Here is a 16926-nt window from a genome sequence, read left to right as displayed (position 1 = left end):
AGATCTGCTTTTGCCTTATTGCATGTCCTAGCTTGTAGTATCTTCTGAACCTGGATGCTCAGAGATTCAGTAGGCAAAAACTGGACCAACTCAGTTTCCCAGAATGGAGGAGAAGCCTTGTGGTTAGAACAGCAGACTGAAGTGGGGAAGCCAGGGTTCAATTCCCACTGCAGCTCCTTGTGACTTTGGGCAAGTCACTCAACCCTCCATTGGCTCAGTAAGGGTGCAGCCAGGTGCTGCTAACCAGATACATGCTAACCAAAGAAATACTCAGCAACAATAACTAGATAGTGCTGTTGACCACCCCAAAGCCAGGGTAAGGCTTTTCAACAGTTATCCCCAGATTTTATATATCGCACCCAACTGATCAACCAAGCTACGAGGATGGTATGGGATTTACGTTCCAAGACGTATGAAGAGAGGCTTGCTGACCTGAACATGTACACCCTGGAGGAAAGGAGGAACAGGGGTGATATGATACAGACGTTCAAATATTTGAAAGGTATTAATCCGCAAACGAATCTTTTCCGGAGATGGGAAGGCGGTAGAACGAGAGGACACGAAATGAGATTGAAGGGGGGCAGACTCAAGAAAAATGTCAGGAAGTATTTCTTCACGGAGAGGGTGGTGGACGCTTGGAATGCCCTCCCGCGGGAGGTGGTGGAGATGAAAACGGTAACGGAATTCAAACATGCGTGGGATATGCATAGAGGAATCCTGTGCAGAAGGAATGGATCCTCAGAAGCTTAGCTGAAATTGGGTGGCGGAGCAGGTGGGGGGAAGAGGGGGTGGTGGTTGGGAGGCGAGGATAGGGGAGGGCAGACTTATACGGTCTGTACCAGAGCCGGTGATGGGAGGCGGGACTGGTGGTTGGGAGGCGGGAAATACTGCTGGGCAGACTTATATGGTCTGTGCCCTGAAAAGGACAGGTACAAATTCAATTCAAGGTAAGGTATACACATATGAGTTTGTCTTGGGCAGACTGGATGGACCATGCAGGTCTTTTTCTGCCGTCATCTACTATGTTACTATGTGTCAGTACAGTGGAGATGTGCACATGGAAATAAATTGACTAATGACCATGGAAACATTGATAATTGGGTGCTAACAACCAATTATTGATGTTAATTGACAGTCTTAAATAGCGGCGTACCTACCTTATATGGCACCCGGGACCCCCCCCCCCCCCCCCCCCCCCCCGGCAGAGCATGCACCCCTCAGTGTTTCATGTGAAGCTGAGTATAGTGAGATTGAGTGCTTTATAGAATAGCATTCAGTGAGGTGTATGTGCAAATATTTAAGACTTCTAGTGTACCTAGGGTGGGGCAGTGGAGGCAGTTCACCCCGGGTGCCAGCAGCAAAGGGGTGTGCGGAGCAGGTGTGCAGCTGTTGGCTCTGCTGGTCCCTTGTCCCAGAACAGGAAGTTGATGTCAGAGGAGGCAGGAGACCGGCAGAGCCAACAGCCAGAAACACTTCCTTCTTGTATCACGACGGTCTAGATAATCAAAGCGCTTTAATAGGATCATCAGATCAGTGTACCTGCCTCTATAATGGCTAGTGAGTATTATGAGCCAAGCACATTTAAAGAGGCAGTACCGCAATCCTCATAAATCCAAATTTTTTGATTTTTACTTATTTTTTTCTTTATAATGTTTTCAATTTCTTTATAATTTTCAGTTATATCATTTATCTTAGTTTTTTTCACACTTATTGTCTTTAAACTTTTAACTTAATACATTTCTTGATTAGCTTTCGAAGGTTGACCTTCTTCGTCGGATCGGAAATAAGCAAATGTGGTAGCCGATAGTATATATAAGTGAAACATCCAAGCATTACTTTGACAGTCTGACAGGGTGGGAGGATGGGGGTGGGTAGGAGGTATGCACGGGGACATCAAAGCATTTCATTGATAATCTAACAGGATGGGTGTGGGTTGGTGAGAGGAGGGTGATAAACAGAGAAATACAATTTTATGGTTTATAATGGGCTAGAAAACCCAGATCCTTGTTAAGTCCTGTCTGTTGGTTTTCTCATATAAACTCACTGAATATTCCACTAAACTCTTCAAGCGGCGGGGGCCATATAGTTAGTTCTAACAACATCCAATAGTTGCCAGTGCCTTTATCATATATCTATCGGCAACTATATATATACTAGTAAAAGAGGCCCGTTTCCAATAGAAAGGAAATGGGCGCTAGCAAGGGTCCAGGGCCCCCCACCGTCCTACCCCTGTCCAGGCGGCGTCATTGAGGAACACGGAGCCTGGGCTTCCGTAGCCACGCAGAACGCACCTCCGGCACACGCAGGCTGGGCTATTTTGCTATTTTCTTTGGCGCTCCGCGTCACAGCTGGCCTCACACTGGCTCGGCCCCGACTCGTCTGGATTCGCCGCTCCTGTCTTCGTGGCTCCTCCCCTCTTCCCTCTGCTAGCCAATCTGGTGTCTCCTTTCCCTCGTCTCCTCCCTCCGGCCCTGATGCATCCGAATTCGCCACTCCTGTCTTCACAGACCCTCCCCTCTCCCCTCTGCTGGCCAATCTGGTGTCTCTTTTCCTTCATAGCCTCCCCCATGTCCTGCATCAGTGTGTGTGTGTTTCCCTGGCAACAATACAGAGTTCCCTCGAGTGATCGGGAGTGCGATTATGAACCCTACGAACACTACACAGCTTCACTGCCACGCTGCCACGGAGTAAGCTTCAGAACGTTGGAGGTTCGAATTATTATATTAGATAATTTCATAAATATGTCAGTAAACATCTCTCCAAACTATAACTTACTAGTGGTGCAATGCCATTCATGCTTTCTTATTAATGGCATCCACCTGTGTAAATGCTTATATAGCGATCCCCGCCAATCCAGTTAATCCCTCAGGTAGACTTATTATCACGCTCTATGTGACCCCAGCTCATAATAATAAGCTCCATTCTAACTGATGATTAAGACCACGAGGGGTTACCGTGTCTAAATAGAAAATCCATCTTTGCTCTTTAAAGTTCAAGTATCATATATCGATAGATATATGATAAATTTATATAAAATGATGTTTAAATATACATCAGGTAGTATATAAAAAATAGAAAACAAGAAATAATGTCCTGATTAAATATTGTGATTAGGAGAGTTTTAGGCACTGGGCAACTCTTGGATGCCATTTTATTTTTCTCGACAGAGTGATGAGAAGGGGTAAAAATGTACAGGTTTTCTTCACAGAAAACTCTGAAATTTAAAGCAGAGATAAGGAGCAGGAACATGTTGAATAGGATGAGCCAGGGAATGGTATCCCAAGCACCACAGAGAGAGAATGCCTGCTACTGGTGAAGACATTGAAATATATTTCTTTCTCCTCTAGCATGGTTCTTTCCCTTACCGCTAGAGGGGCTTCTTTATTGAGGGACCCTTTTACTAAGCTGCATAAGTGTCTACGCGTGCCCAACATGCACCAAAATGGAGTTACCACCCAACTACCGTGTGGCTTTTCCGGTAATTTCATTTTTAGTGCACATCTGATACGCACATCCAAAAAATAATTTTATTTTGGACACACATATCGGATGCGCGCCAAGTGGTATTTGTACCATCCGGTTACCGCGTGATACTTTACCACTAGGTCAATGGCTGGTGGTAAGGTCTCAGACCCAAAATGGATGCGCCCCCCCCCCCGAGGTCGCCGCAGCCACTGCTCCACCCTCCACCCCCCCACCGATGTCGCCGCCGCTCCCCCCCGCCGTTCGACGTCAGCTCAGCTGCCATTTCCTGCCACTGCTGCTTCTCCTGTCAAGCAGCAGTGGTCGGTACAAAAACAAAAAAAAACAAATTGAACCTGCAAAAATGCTTTTAAAAAGGAAGCGGGGGCACCGCAGGCAGCCATCGGCTGTCAGCTCTGCATCTGCTCCTCCTCTCACCCAGGGGCGTATCTGCGTGGGGCCACAGGGGCCTGGGCCCACGCAGATTTCGCCCTGGCCCCCCTCCCCGCCGTCAACCCTCCCCCGCTGCTTACTTTTGCTGGCGGGGGGCCCCAACCCCCGCCAGCCGAGGTCCGACCCGCAATCTCCATATTTCGTCTTCCTCCGTGGCCATGTGCTTCAAGGAAGTAACGCTGCAGTGCTGATTCGTTGAATCCAGTTCGGCGTCTGGATATGTGCCCCCCCTCTCTGGCTCTGGCCCCCCCTACCGCCGGATTCCAGATACGCCCCTGCTCTCACCTCTCACATCGCTGTGCTCCTCCAGGGTTCTACTCCAGGGGCAGTGACATGAGAGGTAAGAGGAGGAGCGGATGCAGAGCTGACAGCCGATGGCTGCCTGCGGTGCCCCGCTTCCTTTTTGAAAGCATTTTTGCAGGTTTCATTTTTTTGTTTTGTTTTTGTACCAGCCGCTGCTGCTCAACAGGAGAAGCAGCAGTGGCCGGAAATGGCAGCTGAGCTGATGTTGGACGGAGGGAGGGGGGGCCGCGGCGACCTGGAGGGGGGGGGGTGGAGGGTGGAGCGTTGGCTGCGGCGACCTCGGGGGTGGGAGGAGGGGTGAGGGGCGTGGCACGAAGGGCTGTAACTGCGCCTCCACCGTTCCAAACGCTTTGTTTTGATTGGGCACTTTTGCTACTGACGCACCCGGAAGTGGGAGGCGTCAACAGAAGCACGAATGCCTCAAGGCTTGTGTCCACACAGTCAGCTTCAGAATGTTGGAGGTGGGTTTTATTATATAGGATACTACTATTAACCATTTTAATAGCACTACCACACATATGCCACACTGCGTCCCTGTTCAGCAGAGCTTACAATCTTGTCAAGCCACAGAAATACATGAGAGACTTGAGTTAAAAATCAACAAGAATTGGGGGGATTAAATTTATTGACTGAGTACAGCTACAACAACAACAAAAATCAAGTCTCTGCCCTATACCAGAATCCAAGTTCAGTCTTACTTTCCAGTAGTGTGCATTTCTGACCACGCACTGTATTTGGTTCGTATGGGTGCCCATAAATTTGAAAGTACATGGAAATCGCTTGTTCACACATATACCCATGAATTAACACATATGTACATTTTCAAAAAAGTTCTTGCAGACAAAATGCACACAAGAATCATGAATATATGCAAAAATAAGACCCTCCCCCCCCAAATGAACATCACAAAAATTTGTGTAAAATGAAAACTAACCACATTTTTTAAGTGCCATGCGTATTCCTGTATTCAATTTTTATTTCCTGTGGTTACTTGGGTGGCAAGAAATGAAAGAGGAATTCCTCTCTCCCCCCCCCCCCCCCTTGTATTACAGTAACTCATTGCTTTTCTGGTTCAGAAAAAGGGAAATAACAGGGGACTTTCACTACCTCGGATTCTCAGGCCTTGTCTCTTCTCAGCCTCCCACATCTCCTTACTCTACTTTTATTCTCCACTTTTCTTTCAGGTTCCCCTCTTTCTTACAGTTTCTTGTCTCCTGACTCTGAACTGTGCTGCTGCTTCTACCCTGACTTTTTTTTTTTTTTGTGAGGGAGGGGAGGAAGGGGGAAGCATCTGAAACTTAATGGGAAAGTATCAGACAATAATTGTGCAGTAGGATTTGCCCCTGAGCTGTGACATTCTTTGATGCATTTTGTAAATGAGACATCTCACACTGAATCATATCAGGACAACTGCATGAGCTGTTCTGAACAGTTAATCACGTGCTTGTGTGCACACACACATGTATAGTTATATGTGGGGGTAGGGCAGTGGCAGAGGGGGAGAGATGCTGGACAAGGGATGGAGTACAGAGAAAAGAGACCTGGAGCAAAGGGAGAGATGGTAGACTGAGGCTGGGGGAATAGAGGGTAGAGAGAGACCTAGAGCAAAGGGGAAGAGAGGGGCAGAGGCTGGACTGGGGGGGAAGGGAACAGAGAGACTGGACCGGGGAGAGAGGGGGATAGATGCTGGACCAGCAAAGGGAGGGAGAGGTGTCAGAGGGTTGGTGGGGGGGAAGGATGAAGGGACGAGAGAACTGGACATGGGGAGGGACAGGGACATAGAAGAGATGTTGGTCCTGGAGGGAACATAGGGACAGGGGCACAGAGGGGCAATACTACTACTACTACTTATCATTTCTATAGTGCTACCGGACGTACGCAGCGCTTCACACTTGAACATGGAGAGACAGTACCTGCTCAATAGAGCTTACAATCTAATTATGACAGACAGGACAAGTAAGGGATAAGGGTTAGGACAGACAGGACATATCAGGGATAGGGGACAGTCGAAGGTTTAGGTTTAGGAGTTAAAAGCAACATCGAAGAGGTGGGCTTTTAGCCTAGATTTGAAGATGGCCAGAGATGAGGCTTGGCGTACCGGCTCAGGAAGTTTATTCCAGGCAATACTGGACACAAGGGAGGGATAGGGACACAGAGGGTTACGATGGATGGGATAAATAGAAGAGATACTGAATATGGGGGGAGGATAGCAATAGGAACAGGGACACAGTGGAGAGACACTGTACAGGACAGATAGAGACACACAGAAAAGATAAATGCTGGATATAGAGAGAAGAAATGTCAAAAGGACAGGGAGACCCTGAAGAAAAATAGAGAAAAGTAGAAGAGAGACACTAGGATCAAAGCAATGCTCAGAAAACAAAGGTAGAATAACAGTATTTTTTCTGAATTTATTATTTGTACAATGTCTGCTTTGGGAAATGTACATCCTCCCTCTTCTCCCTGCCCCCCGGTCCCCCATACCTTGGGAGCAATAGTGTTATGGGCGCCCACCCTAATTTTTCTGCCCAGGGCACACATGCACACACACTTTGTTTCTCTCTGTCTGTATCTCTTCTTCTCTCTTCACCTTACCCAGCTGGGACACGCTGTCAGGAGCTACTTTTCCTATTTATAATGGAGATCCCCTCCAGGGGAGATGGGAGCCAGTCCAGCCTGATGTCCACATTTCAGAAAGAGGGTTAACCCTTAGCTCTTGCTCCAGCTATGGAGCGGCATACAGCCAACAGTGCTGTGAGCCTTCTAGCAATGCTGCCGAGAAGTGAGTTTGGAAAACCAAAGATACGGCTGCTGAATTCAATAAAAGACTCTCTTTTATTAGCTACAGTCTTCCAAGTATCACCCTAGCATTAATTGATGCTTTCTTTTTGTCTTTATTCCTAGGTGTCCTTGCTTTTTTTTTCTTTTTTGTGATCTAACAAATTTTGTTTCTATGCATTTTAGCTGGACAAAGGCAATTGAACATCTTCAACACCTAGACAAGTGGTTCTCAACCCAGTCCTTGGGAAACACCTCAGGATATCCACCACAAATATGCATGAGATAGATTTGCATGCATTGACTTCTTGGTATGAAAATCTATCTCATGCATATGAAGAGTTACCAAAATGATAAAGGGGATGGAACGCCTCTTGTATGGGGAAAGGTTAAAGAGATTAGGGCTTTTCAGCTTGGAAAAGAGATGGATTAGGGGAGATAAATCCCCTAGTCTTCAAAATCCTGAGTGGTGTAGAATGAGTAGAAGTAAATCCATTTTTTACTCGTTCCAAAAGTACAAAGACTAGGGGAAGTTCGAGGAAGTTACATGGAAATACTTTAAAAACAGAAATCACTAACGAGATCAAGATCAGCTTGAACATCATGGAAGCTTGGGCAAATGCATTTCAACTAAAACTCAACAAAGAAAAAACACACTGTCTTATCCTCTCATCCCAACACAGCGCGGACAACCCCACAATTATCAACACCCCAGATTACACCCTCCCTATCTCAGACAGCCTGAAAATCCTCGGCATTACATTGGACTGCAACCTAACACTAGAGAGCCAAGTGACATCCACAGCAAAGAAAATGTTCCACTCAATGTGGAAACTCAAACGCGTGAAACATTTCTTCCCAAGGGAAACATTTTGCAACCTGATACAATCAATTATACTAAGCCATTTAGACTACTGCAATGGAATTTATGCAGGATGCAAAGAACAAACATTAAAGAAACTTCAGACCGCTCAAAACACGGCAGCTAGACATCTTTGGAAAACCCCAATTTGAAAGCGTAAAACCCCTCCGCTCCCAATCAAAGAACGCATTGCTTTCAAAATCTGCACTCTGGTTCACAAAATTATCTACGGTGAAGCCCCGGGATACATGACAGACCTGATCGACCTACCAACTAGAAACACATCCAAACAAACGTACCTAAATCTGCACAACCCAAGCTGCAAAGGACTCAAATACAAATCAACTTGCGCATCCAGTTTCTCCTACATAAGCACACAACTGTGGAACGCATTACCAAAAGCCTTGAAAACTACGTACGACCACCTAAACTCCAGGCTCCATTATCATCAGTGTGTCTTTTCACAAACAGCACGTGTTAATACACATTAGTAAATGTATTTATTTATTTATTGAGATTTATTAACCGCCTTTATGAAAAGATTCACCCAGATGTTTTATGATTAAAAAAAAATTCATAGGTTATATACCTTTATAGCTCATAATTCCAGAGCTTATGATAAGAATTTTGTTGTTAATCAGCTGTTAACTGCACTTATGTCCATCTTTCCCTTTATCATCTAATTTGATCTTCCATATGCTTTCGACTTAAGTCGATGACCATGCCAATGCTATGGATAATAAACCAACTGGCTTTGCAGGGGAAAGTATTAAGCTGGCTCCATGTCTTTCTTTCCAATTGTTATTATTTGGTAAAGGAGGATAGTGTTCAGTTGGTTAAATGGAAAACTGTCTGTGGGGTACCTCAGGGCTCTCCACTTACTCCCATACTTTTTAATATCTTTATGCAGTTCTTAGGTGTGGTCTTAGACCAACTTCAGGTAAATGTTTTCATATGTGCCTAAGATATCACCGTTCTTTTGCCTGTACTTGAGTCCTTGTAGGACACTACGGTGCTCATTTTCAAAACACATAGACTTACAAAGTTACGTGGAGGGGCATTTTCAACATGACATGTAAGTCGGACTTTGGACGTTTAGCGCTAAACGTCCCAAATCTAAATAGGAAATATGGCTGTTTTTGAAACAGCAAAACATCTTTTTTTTTTTTTTAATGGCCACATGTAACATGTTTTTGTGTTCTGTGCATTTATCTTTTTGGTCCATTTTTGAAAAAAAAAAAAGTACAAGTGGAAAATGTAGAAAATCAAGCCATTGGGATGTAGGAGGAGCTACTCAGACATCCCAGGAGAGCAATGGGGCACTGCTGAGGATTCCATATAAAAGCTCCCAGGTACACATGTCACCATCACCCCCTTTCTTGTTTGCTGAGCCCTCCAAAACCCACCACCCACAACTGTACACCACTACAATAGCCCTTATGGGTAAAGGGGTCACCTATAGGTGGGTGCAGTAGGGTTTTGGTGAGTTATGGAGGGCTCACACTTTCTACCACAAGTTTAACAGGTAGAGTGGTATATAGGCCTGGGTCCCCCCTCTCTACAGTGCTCTGCATTGACCACTAGACTACTCCAGGGACCTGCTTGCTTCTCTAATAGAACTGGCTATAACATCTGCAGCTGTCATAGAGGTTGGTAAGTAATATTCTTATTTATTTATTTAGACATTCATTCTTGTATCTCACGATTATCCAAAAACAAGTTTTGGTTCCATGTGGCTTACATTTACCATTCAGGAAGGATTACATTGTTGTTATACAACTATGATCTGTATGAAACAGTAATTAGCAGTACGATTAGTGAAGGAATTTCTTGAAAAGATAGGTTTTTAGCTCTTTTCTGAACTGGAGGTAGTTATTGATGCTTCTTGTGAACTTGGGAATTGAATTCCACCATTTGGAGCCCAGGTAGCTAAATCCAGGTATATAAATGGATTTGTAGGTTATGTTTCTGCATTTGGGTAGATGGAGCAGTAGGTATCCTCTGATTTCTGGCATTTCTTGGTGATAGTTCAGTTAAGTCTAACATGTAGTCAGGAGACATACCGAAGAGTATTTTGAAAATTAACGTGCCAGTTTTAAAGAATATTTTGGCCTTTACTGGGAGCCAATGTAACATAATGAGTAGTGGGGCTACTCTGTTGTATTTTGACTTTTTGAATATTAGTCTTGCTGCCATGTTTTGAACTGTCTGCAGTGATTTCAGTGTGCTTTCTTTACAGCCTACGTATGCTGCGTTGCAATAGTCTAGTTGGATATTCACATCTTTGGGGGTGGGAGGGGGTCAGTGACCACTGGAGGAGTAAGGGGAGTCATGCCTGATTCCCTCCAGTGGTCATCTGGTCATTTAGGGCACCTTTTTGTGCCTTATTCATTCTAAAAACAGTTCTAGACCAAAACATTGAAGTTTCAGCCCTAGACATTTTCGTTTTGTTCCATTATGGTTGTAAAATGTCCAAATGTTAGGAACTGTTTATCTTTCTGCCCCCTTGTGATTTGGATGCACTGCAGACAAATTACATAGATCAACATCTGCAAAACAGTTTTGAAAAATACTGATTTGGACTGCTTTTTGATACTTTTTGGACACTTTTCTCTTTTGAAAACGAGCCCTATAGTAACCTACGTAACTTTGTAAGTCTGTGTGCCTCCGCGTCTCTTATACAAGCATATATAAACTCAACACAGAGTACTGGGTCATGGCTTATCGCTTAAAGTTAATCAGAGATTAAACAAAGTTCTTATGAATAGGACCTTCCAATGATCCTAAATTTCACCAAACCATTAAGGTAGGCTCTGAGCAATTTTCAGTTGAACTACAGTCAAAAGTACTTGGAGTAGAACTTGATAACCAATTGTCTATGCATTTTAAGCTACTAGCCTTTGGGCTTTTTGTTAAATCTCTGATCTTATTGAGATTAGATTATTATAATCAGGCAGTGGCGTTCCTGGGGGGCTGACACCCGGGGCGGATCGCCGATGTGCCCCCCCCCCCGGAACAGCGCGACACCCCCCCCCCGGCAAAAGAACCCCCCCCCCCGGGTGCAGTGCGATCCCCAGCGAAAGAACACCCCCCCCCCCGGGTGCACGCCGCTGGGGGGGGTGCCGCGTGCCTGCCGGCTCTTCGTTTTCATGCTCCCTCTGCCCCGGAACAGGTTACTTCCTGTTCCGGGGCAAAGGGAGCATGAAAATGAGCCGACAGGCGTGCAGCACCCCCCCCAGCGGCGTGCACCCGGGGCGGACCGCCCCCCCCCCTTGGTACGCCACTGTAATCAGGGCTTTTTTTGAGGGGTACTGAGTACCGGCACCTTTTTTATTATCTGGTAATTTTGACCCATGGTCCTCAAGTTTTAATGAGAGAGCTCAGGCGCTACACACCAATTCTGCCTTGTTATAGATTCTGTGACTGGTTGCAGGGGGCCTGGCTATTGTGGGGTGGGTCCTTCAGTGATCACCCCACCCCTGAAGGGTGGCCTGTCATTTGAGTACCGGCACCTTTTTTGCTAGAAAAAACACACTGATTATAATATTGATTTTGCTGGTTTTTCTAAATCTCTTCTTCATCAATTACAATTAGTCCAGAACACAGCTGTTTGGCTAATTTATGTACTAAATAGATATGATTCAGTGAAGGCTTTCTATTCCATGCTGTATTGTCTCCCAGTGGAAGTGCAAATAAATTTAAAGTAAGAATATCAGCTTTTAAGCTATCGATGGGTGATGCTCCAACATCAATCTGATTTAATTATTCAGCTTCATGGCTCAAAAAACACTCGCAATACTTTTGTGTTGCATTTCCCTATAGTTCATAAGTTGAAGTCTGTGAAAGACTTCAGTTTCTGTATCATATCAGATGGTAACTATTTGGAACGCCTTACCTATTGCCACAAGATTCTGTAGAAATTACTTGGAGTTTCAAAAAATGGTAAAAACTCATTTGTTTTACAAATTTGTTTATCTAGTAATGCTTGATGTTTTCACATGAGTTTTATAGGTATTTACTTAATAGTAGTACTATTCCTAGATATGTGGATCTAGCTTCTTAATGTTATAATCCACCTAGAACTCACAAGGTATTGGAGAATCTAAGGCTAGAATGTAATGTAATAAGTCTGTTAAATCTAAGACCAGAGCTTCCCAAACTATGGGTTGGGACCCTAAATGGGGTCAGAACCTGGGCAGGTATCTCACAGGACATCATTATCCTGTACTGCCTGGGGATCACACACTTTCTGTGGCCATGGAATTTGGGGGTCATAAGCGTGAAAGATTGGTGAGCACTGCCTTAGATTATAAACCCTCTAGGGTCAGGGAAATCTTGTGGTACCTGAATGTGATTCATCTTGAGCTACCAATGAAAAAAGCGTGAGCTCATTGAATGCACAAATGTAAGTTACAAAGAAAGCTAATTCTCAACTGGGTGCATTGATGGGCATGACGTGTATCTGGAATGCTTCTCTCGCTCTGTTCATGTGTGTTAAGGCTGTTGCTGGTGTACCGTCCGTGTCTACAGCAGGAGGAACATGGAGGTACTAAAATCCAGAAGAGACCAGCAGTGCCTTGATAAAGTGACCCTTCGAGGGGAGGGTGAAAGGGTCGGGTATATTGAACCTAGGAATGAGGAAACTGAAGGATGAGTTGTTAGCAGCCTTGAGATTCACAAAATGGGAGTTATGAAGAGAATGGACATCATGTGTTGTCTATTCCTGCTCAGGATTGGGCAGGAAGCGATGGGAACACCTGAACGCTGGACTAGGTGACCCCCTGAAGTCCTTTCCAGCTCTTTATAGCAAGTACAAGATGCTTTTTGAATCCACTGTAAAAATGTTGGGAGTAGGATTAGACCAGGCCCTAACTTTTCAGTCACATAGCTCCAATAAACTTTTCTTCTTTAAATTATGAATGATAATCTATTGTGTATGAAATCTCTTCACTAAAAAAGTTCTTTGAATCCTGACACACTCTCTGGCTATTAGCCATCTTGATTATTGTAATGCTCCTTTGAACGGCTTGTTGGCCACAACTTAATTCAAAATGTAGCAGGAGCTATAAAATTTGATCACGTCAAACATTTATCATATAGAATTACCTTTAAAATCCTATCACTAGGCCACAAGATCCATTATTCTGGTTTGCCTCCACTCCCCTTATATTTACCGATACCATATACACCATCTAGAGCACTCAGGTCCTCTTAGCATAACTTGAGAATTATCCAGTTGGACACTATCAGGATTTCAATATTTAATGTAATGGGACCTTCTTTATGGAACACATTTCATCTTTGTTTAGAGTATTTTTCTGGAAATTCAAGGATGGATGAAAGATATTTCATGTTCAGGATGCATTTGATCGAGTATCTCTTCTTTTGCTGCCTTCTGGGGCATTTCTCAGGTGATATGTCTGATGGACTGGACTAGCATGATAACTGTTTTTTATCTTTTACGGTCCTTTGGAACACTGCAATTTCCATTTTCTTTCGTTATGTTTTAATTGATGTATGTAACCCTCCCCCCTAGAAGGACTTCCAATTGGGCAGTATATCAAATATTTATTAAATTTGAAACTTGTCTATAATTCTTTTTTCATTCCCAGGTCCCCTTTATCTTCTCCTCTGTAATTTTATGAATCAGTTTACCTGGAGTTTCCTTAGATGGGTGGAACTTCTTCCTCTGAGAAGATCTGCAAAAGAAAACAAGAAAAGTAAGCAAAAAATGATGCATCTCCTCTGCTATCTGTTACCATTTACTCATTAGTTGGCCTACCCTCAGCTGCCCCCCCCCCTCCCCGTAAAAGTTATATGCCTCTACCCTCTGCTGCCCCCTGTGGACACTATCTGCCTCCCAACACCTGCTTCCCTCCTTCACCTTTCAAACAGAACTTCCAGAGTGAGGAGCCCAGCAGCAGCAGTAGAACAGCTGTACCCAGGATACTGGCCACAATGTGCAGAAGGTTGCTGGACTGTGTCTCAGGGCTCAGATGTGGTTTATCTTCCTCAGCCTGAGAGATGCTCGTCTCTGTGGCATCTGGAGGTCAGAAACATAAGAAGCAGTGAGTGGATCACCTGAAGGGGGCAGAGATCACTCCAATCCATCTTCTGCACCCTAGCTACATATATTATAGAAGTTGACAACATATGCTATTTATATAAGAGCTGCCAATGTGCAAGCACCTTGAATCAAGATGGACCGGCTCTGATGAGCAAATCTGTACCATAAATCGCTGACTTCAAAAGTTCTGTCCACTTCCCGAGATATTCCTGTTCTGTGCACAGTTCAGATCTGTTTAATTGGTTTGGAATACGATGCGATAGGATCCTGGGAGTTATTCATTCTATTTCGCATTTCACCTTTATTTAATGTATCGCCAATAATAAAATAATATCTTAGCGGTGTATAATAGTATTAGAGAAGGGAAGATGTGGAGTGACGTAGAAGCTACCTAAGATACAAATATTAACTGAACAAATAACATAAAGCTAAAATCGAGTTTCAGGGAAAACATAAGTTTTTGTTTTTTTAACTTAAAATTTTTATTGCATTTTTCTTATGTGTACATTTGTCATCATCAACCACAAAATTACTACCATTTTGTGCCTGTCTCTTAACTTTATCTCAACATACAAGCTTTCTAACTGCCTGTTAGCACACAACCACAATCCCTCCCTTGTAGTCCGAACCAATTCCCTCCAACCATTTTACCCCTTGTTATTTTTCTCCCCATATTTATTGTTCTCCTTTCTTCACTGGTGAAAGGATCCATATTACCCCCCCCCCCCCCCAAACACCCCTTCCCTCCCCCCACTTGATATAGTAACATAGTAGATGACGGCAGAAAAAGACCTGCACGGTCCATCTAGTCTGCCCACGATAAACTCATATGTGTATACCTTACCTTGATTTGTACCTGTCTTTTTCAGGGCACAGACCGTTTAGTCTGTCCAGCAGTATTTCCCGCCTCCCAACCACCAGTCCTGCCTCCCATCACCGGCTCCGGCACAGACCCCGTATAAGTCTGCCCTCCCCTATCCTAGCCTCTCAACCACCAACCCCTCTTCCCCCCGCCACCCAATTTCAGCTAAGCTTCTGATATATACCCTAAATCCCCTCCCCCTTCCCTGGAATGTGTCTCCGACCCCTTTAGAGTTTCTCCATCATTTGCTGAAGTCTTTGCCATCCTCTTTTGCGTTTAAGTTCACCCTCCCTCCTATATACCGTGAGCCGCTCCATGTGCCACAGATGCCTCACTTTAACTTTCCAATCCCCTATATCTGGAGGGTCTATTGATTTCCAGCAGCGTGTAATAAGACACTTAGCCGCTGCTAGTCCCCAGCGCATCATTTTACTTTCCTCCCACACCTCCCACTCATTATACATTCCCATGGGCCACACACCAGAGACACTCCCATGGTTCGGATCAGCGCCTTCATTACTGCTTGCCAAAATGGTACCACCCCCTGGCATGTCCACCACACATGGAGAAATGTGCCTTTCTGTGTTTTACATCTCCAACACTTCCCCGATGTCCCTGGATACATTTTTTCCAACATTTCTGGTGTGTAGTGCCACCTCGTGAGTACCTTGTATGCATTTTCCTGTATTAGTACACAAACTGAGGCTTTCTGTACTTCCCCATATATTCCCTCCCATTCCCGTGCTGTAAATTGGCATTGCAAATCCCTTTCCCATGCTCCCTTAAATGAGTATGCCAAAACATAAGTTATTAAATAAATAAACACTCTAAGAACCACATAGGAAGGGAAGGAGTGGGGCTGGAAGTGGTGTCTGAGTGAATAAACCAGACACCACTTACTCTGGATGGACAGTGGATCAGACGGTCACACACCCAAGAATCTGTGCTTACCACTGAACCTTTGTGCGCTTGCATCCGGGGAGCATCCCCTGGTTAATGGACAGGTTCTGCACGCTTAGAATTAGCTTTCTGCATAGTGTGGTTTGAAGCTCATGGTAAAAGCCAAGTGCTCAACTTTCTCCATTGACTTCCATGTGTATGACTGGGGGAGTCTCTTTATCTCCCTGTGTGGCTTAGGGATTACTGTCTCCCTGTGTCTGAGCTTTCATTCCAAGCTATGTCACTGATCCAGTGTGACCCTGTGGGGAGTCACTTTATCTCCCTGTGTTGAAGCTCAGCTTGTAAGTTAATATTGCAAATGTTAGAGACCATAATTTACGTCAATAATGGGCCACTTACTTTTGTGCTTTCCGTCTGTGAAAAGTTTGAGGTTAAAGTCCTTTTATGAGTCTACGTTCTTTAACTGCACAGATATGGAATTTATTGCCAGCCAAAATTCATTTTACGGCTTCTTATGTGTCTCTTCGGAAATTACTGAAAACCTATTTCTTCAGATAACTCATATTGTATAAACTGATGTGTTTTTTGACATGTAATGTTGTATTATCTGCTTGAATGTGGAATCAGTTTTCTTGATTGCTACCCCACGCTATTGGGAGAGAAAGCGGGTTATAAAAGTCCAAAGTAAAGAGTCGAAAGCGGGTTATAAAAGTCCAAAGTAAAGAGTCGAGTTTGTTGTACGTACAGCTGAGATACAGTGCACTGAGTGATAGGTGGGGGAGGGGTATGGAAACAACTCTGCATCATTGAAAATGGCCCTAAGTGGAAATTGTATGTTTCATTTTACATTTCTAGACCCTGGAGGATTGGTTTTCATTGTAGGCTCTGCACTGATGGAGTGGAACAAAACATTCTGATTACACCAAGCCCAGAAATTGCCCTTAGCCAATTAAGCGTCTTCCACATCTAGTGGTTGAGGTATACAACCAGCTACTTGCACGGCCTTAATCTGTGAAATTTCTTTACTTCTACATGTATTTCAAAATTACTCAAATTATGAAGGTGCAAATATTTAAGTATCCCCAGATCTACAATTTTCCTTTAAAACCTGGGATCTGATTTATTATTTTGATACCTAGAAAAAAATGATGTAAGCAGGAGTCTGAGCTGATGGGTGAGAATTTCAGTGATGTGACAGGCACTCTTCTCACACCCCCACCGTTTCATGTCACTCTCTCC

General features: G+C 44.3%; 1 protein-coding gene across 2 annotated transcripts in view; it reads right to left on the bottom strand.

Moving 5' to 3' along the window:
* LOC115458322 overlaps positions 1–16926 on the bottom strand; it is a 164132-nt gene that overhangs the window by 36387 nt on the left and 110819 nt on the right. Inside the window, exons 4-5 of one of the 2 annotated variants that reach the window (XM_030188206.1) lie at positions 13743–13901; positions 13514–13557 (exon numbers count right to left, since the gene is read on the bottom strand). In XM_030188206.1, coding sequence (XP_030044066.1) covers positions 13514–13557; positions 13743–13901 — 203 coding nt within the window. The remainder of the gene's footprint in view (positions 1–13513; positions 13558–13742; positions 13902–16926) is intronic. The other variant, XM_030188207.1, reaches the window with a different exon arrangement.

Source organism: Microcaecilia unicolor, chromosome 14, assembly GCF_901765095.1.
Source record: "Microcaecilia unicolor chromosome 14, aMicUni1.1, whole genome shotgun sequence".
Taxonomy (NCBI): Eukaryota; Metazoa; Chordata; class Amphibia; order Gymnophiona; family Siphonopidae; genus Microcaecilia; species Microcaecilia unicolor.
The sequence above is the reverse complement of the archived record's forward strand: the minus strand, read 5'-3'. Positions and strand labels throughout refer to the sequence as shown.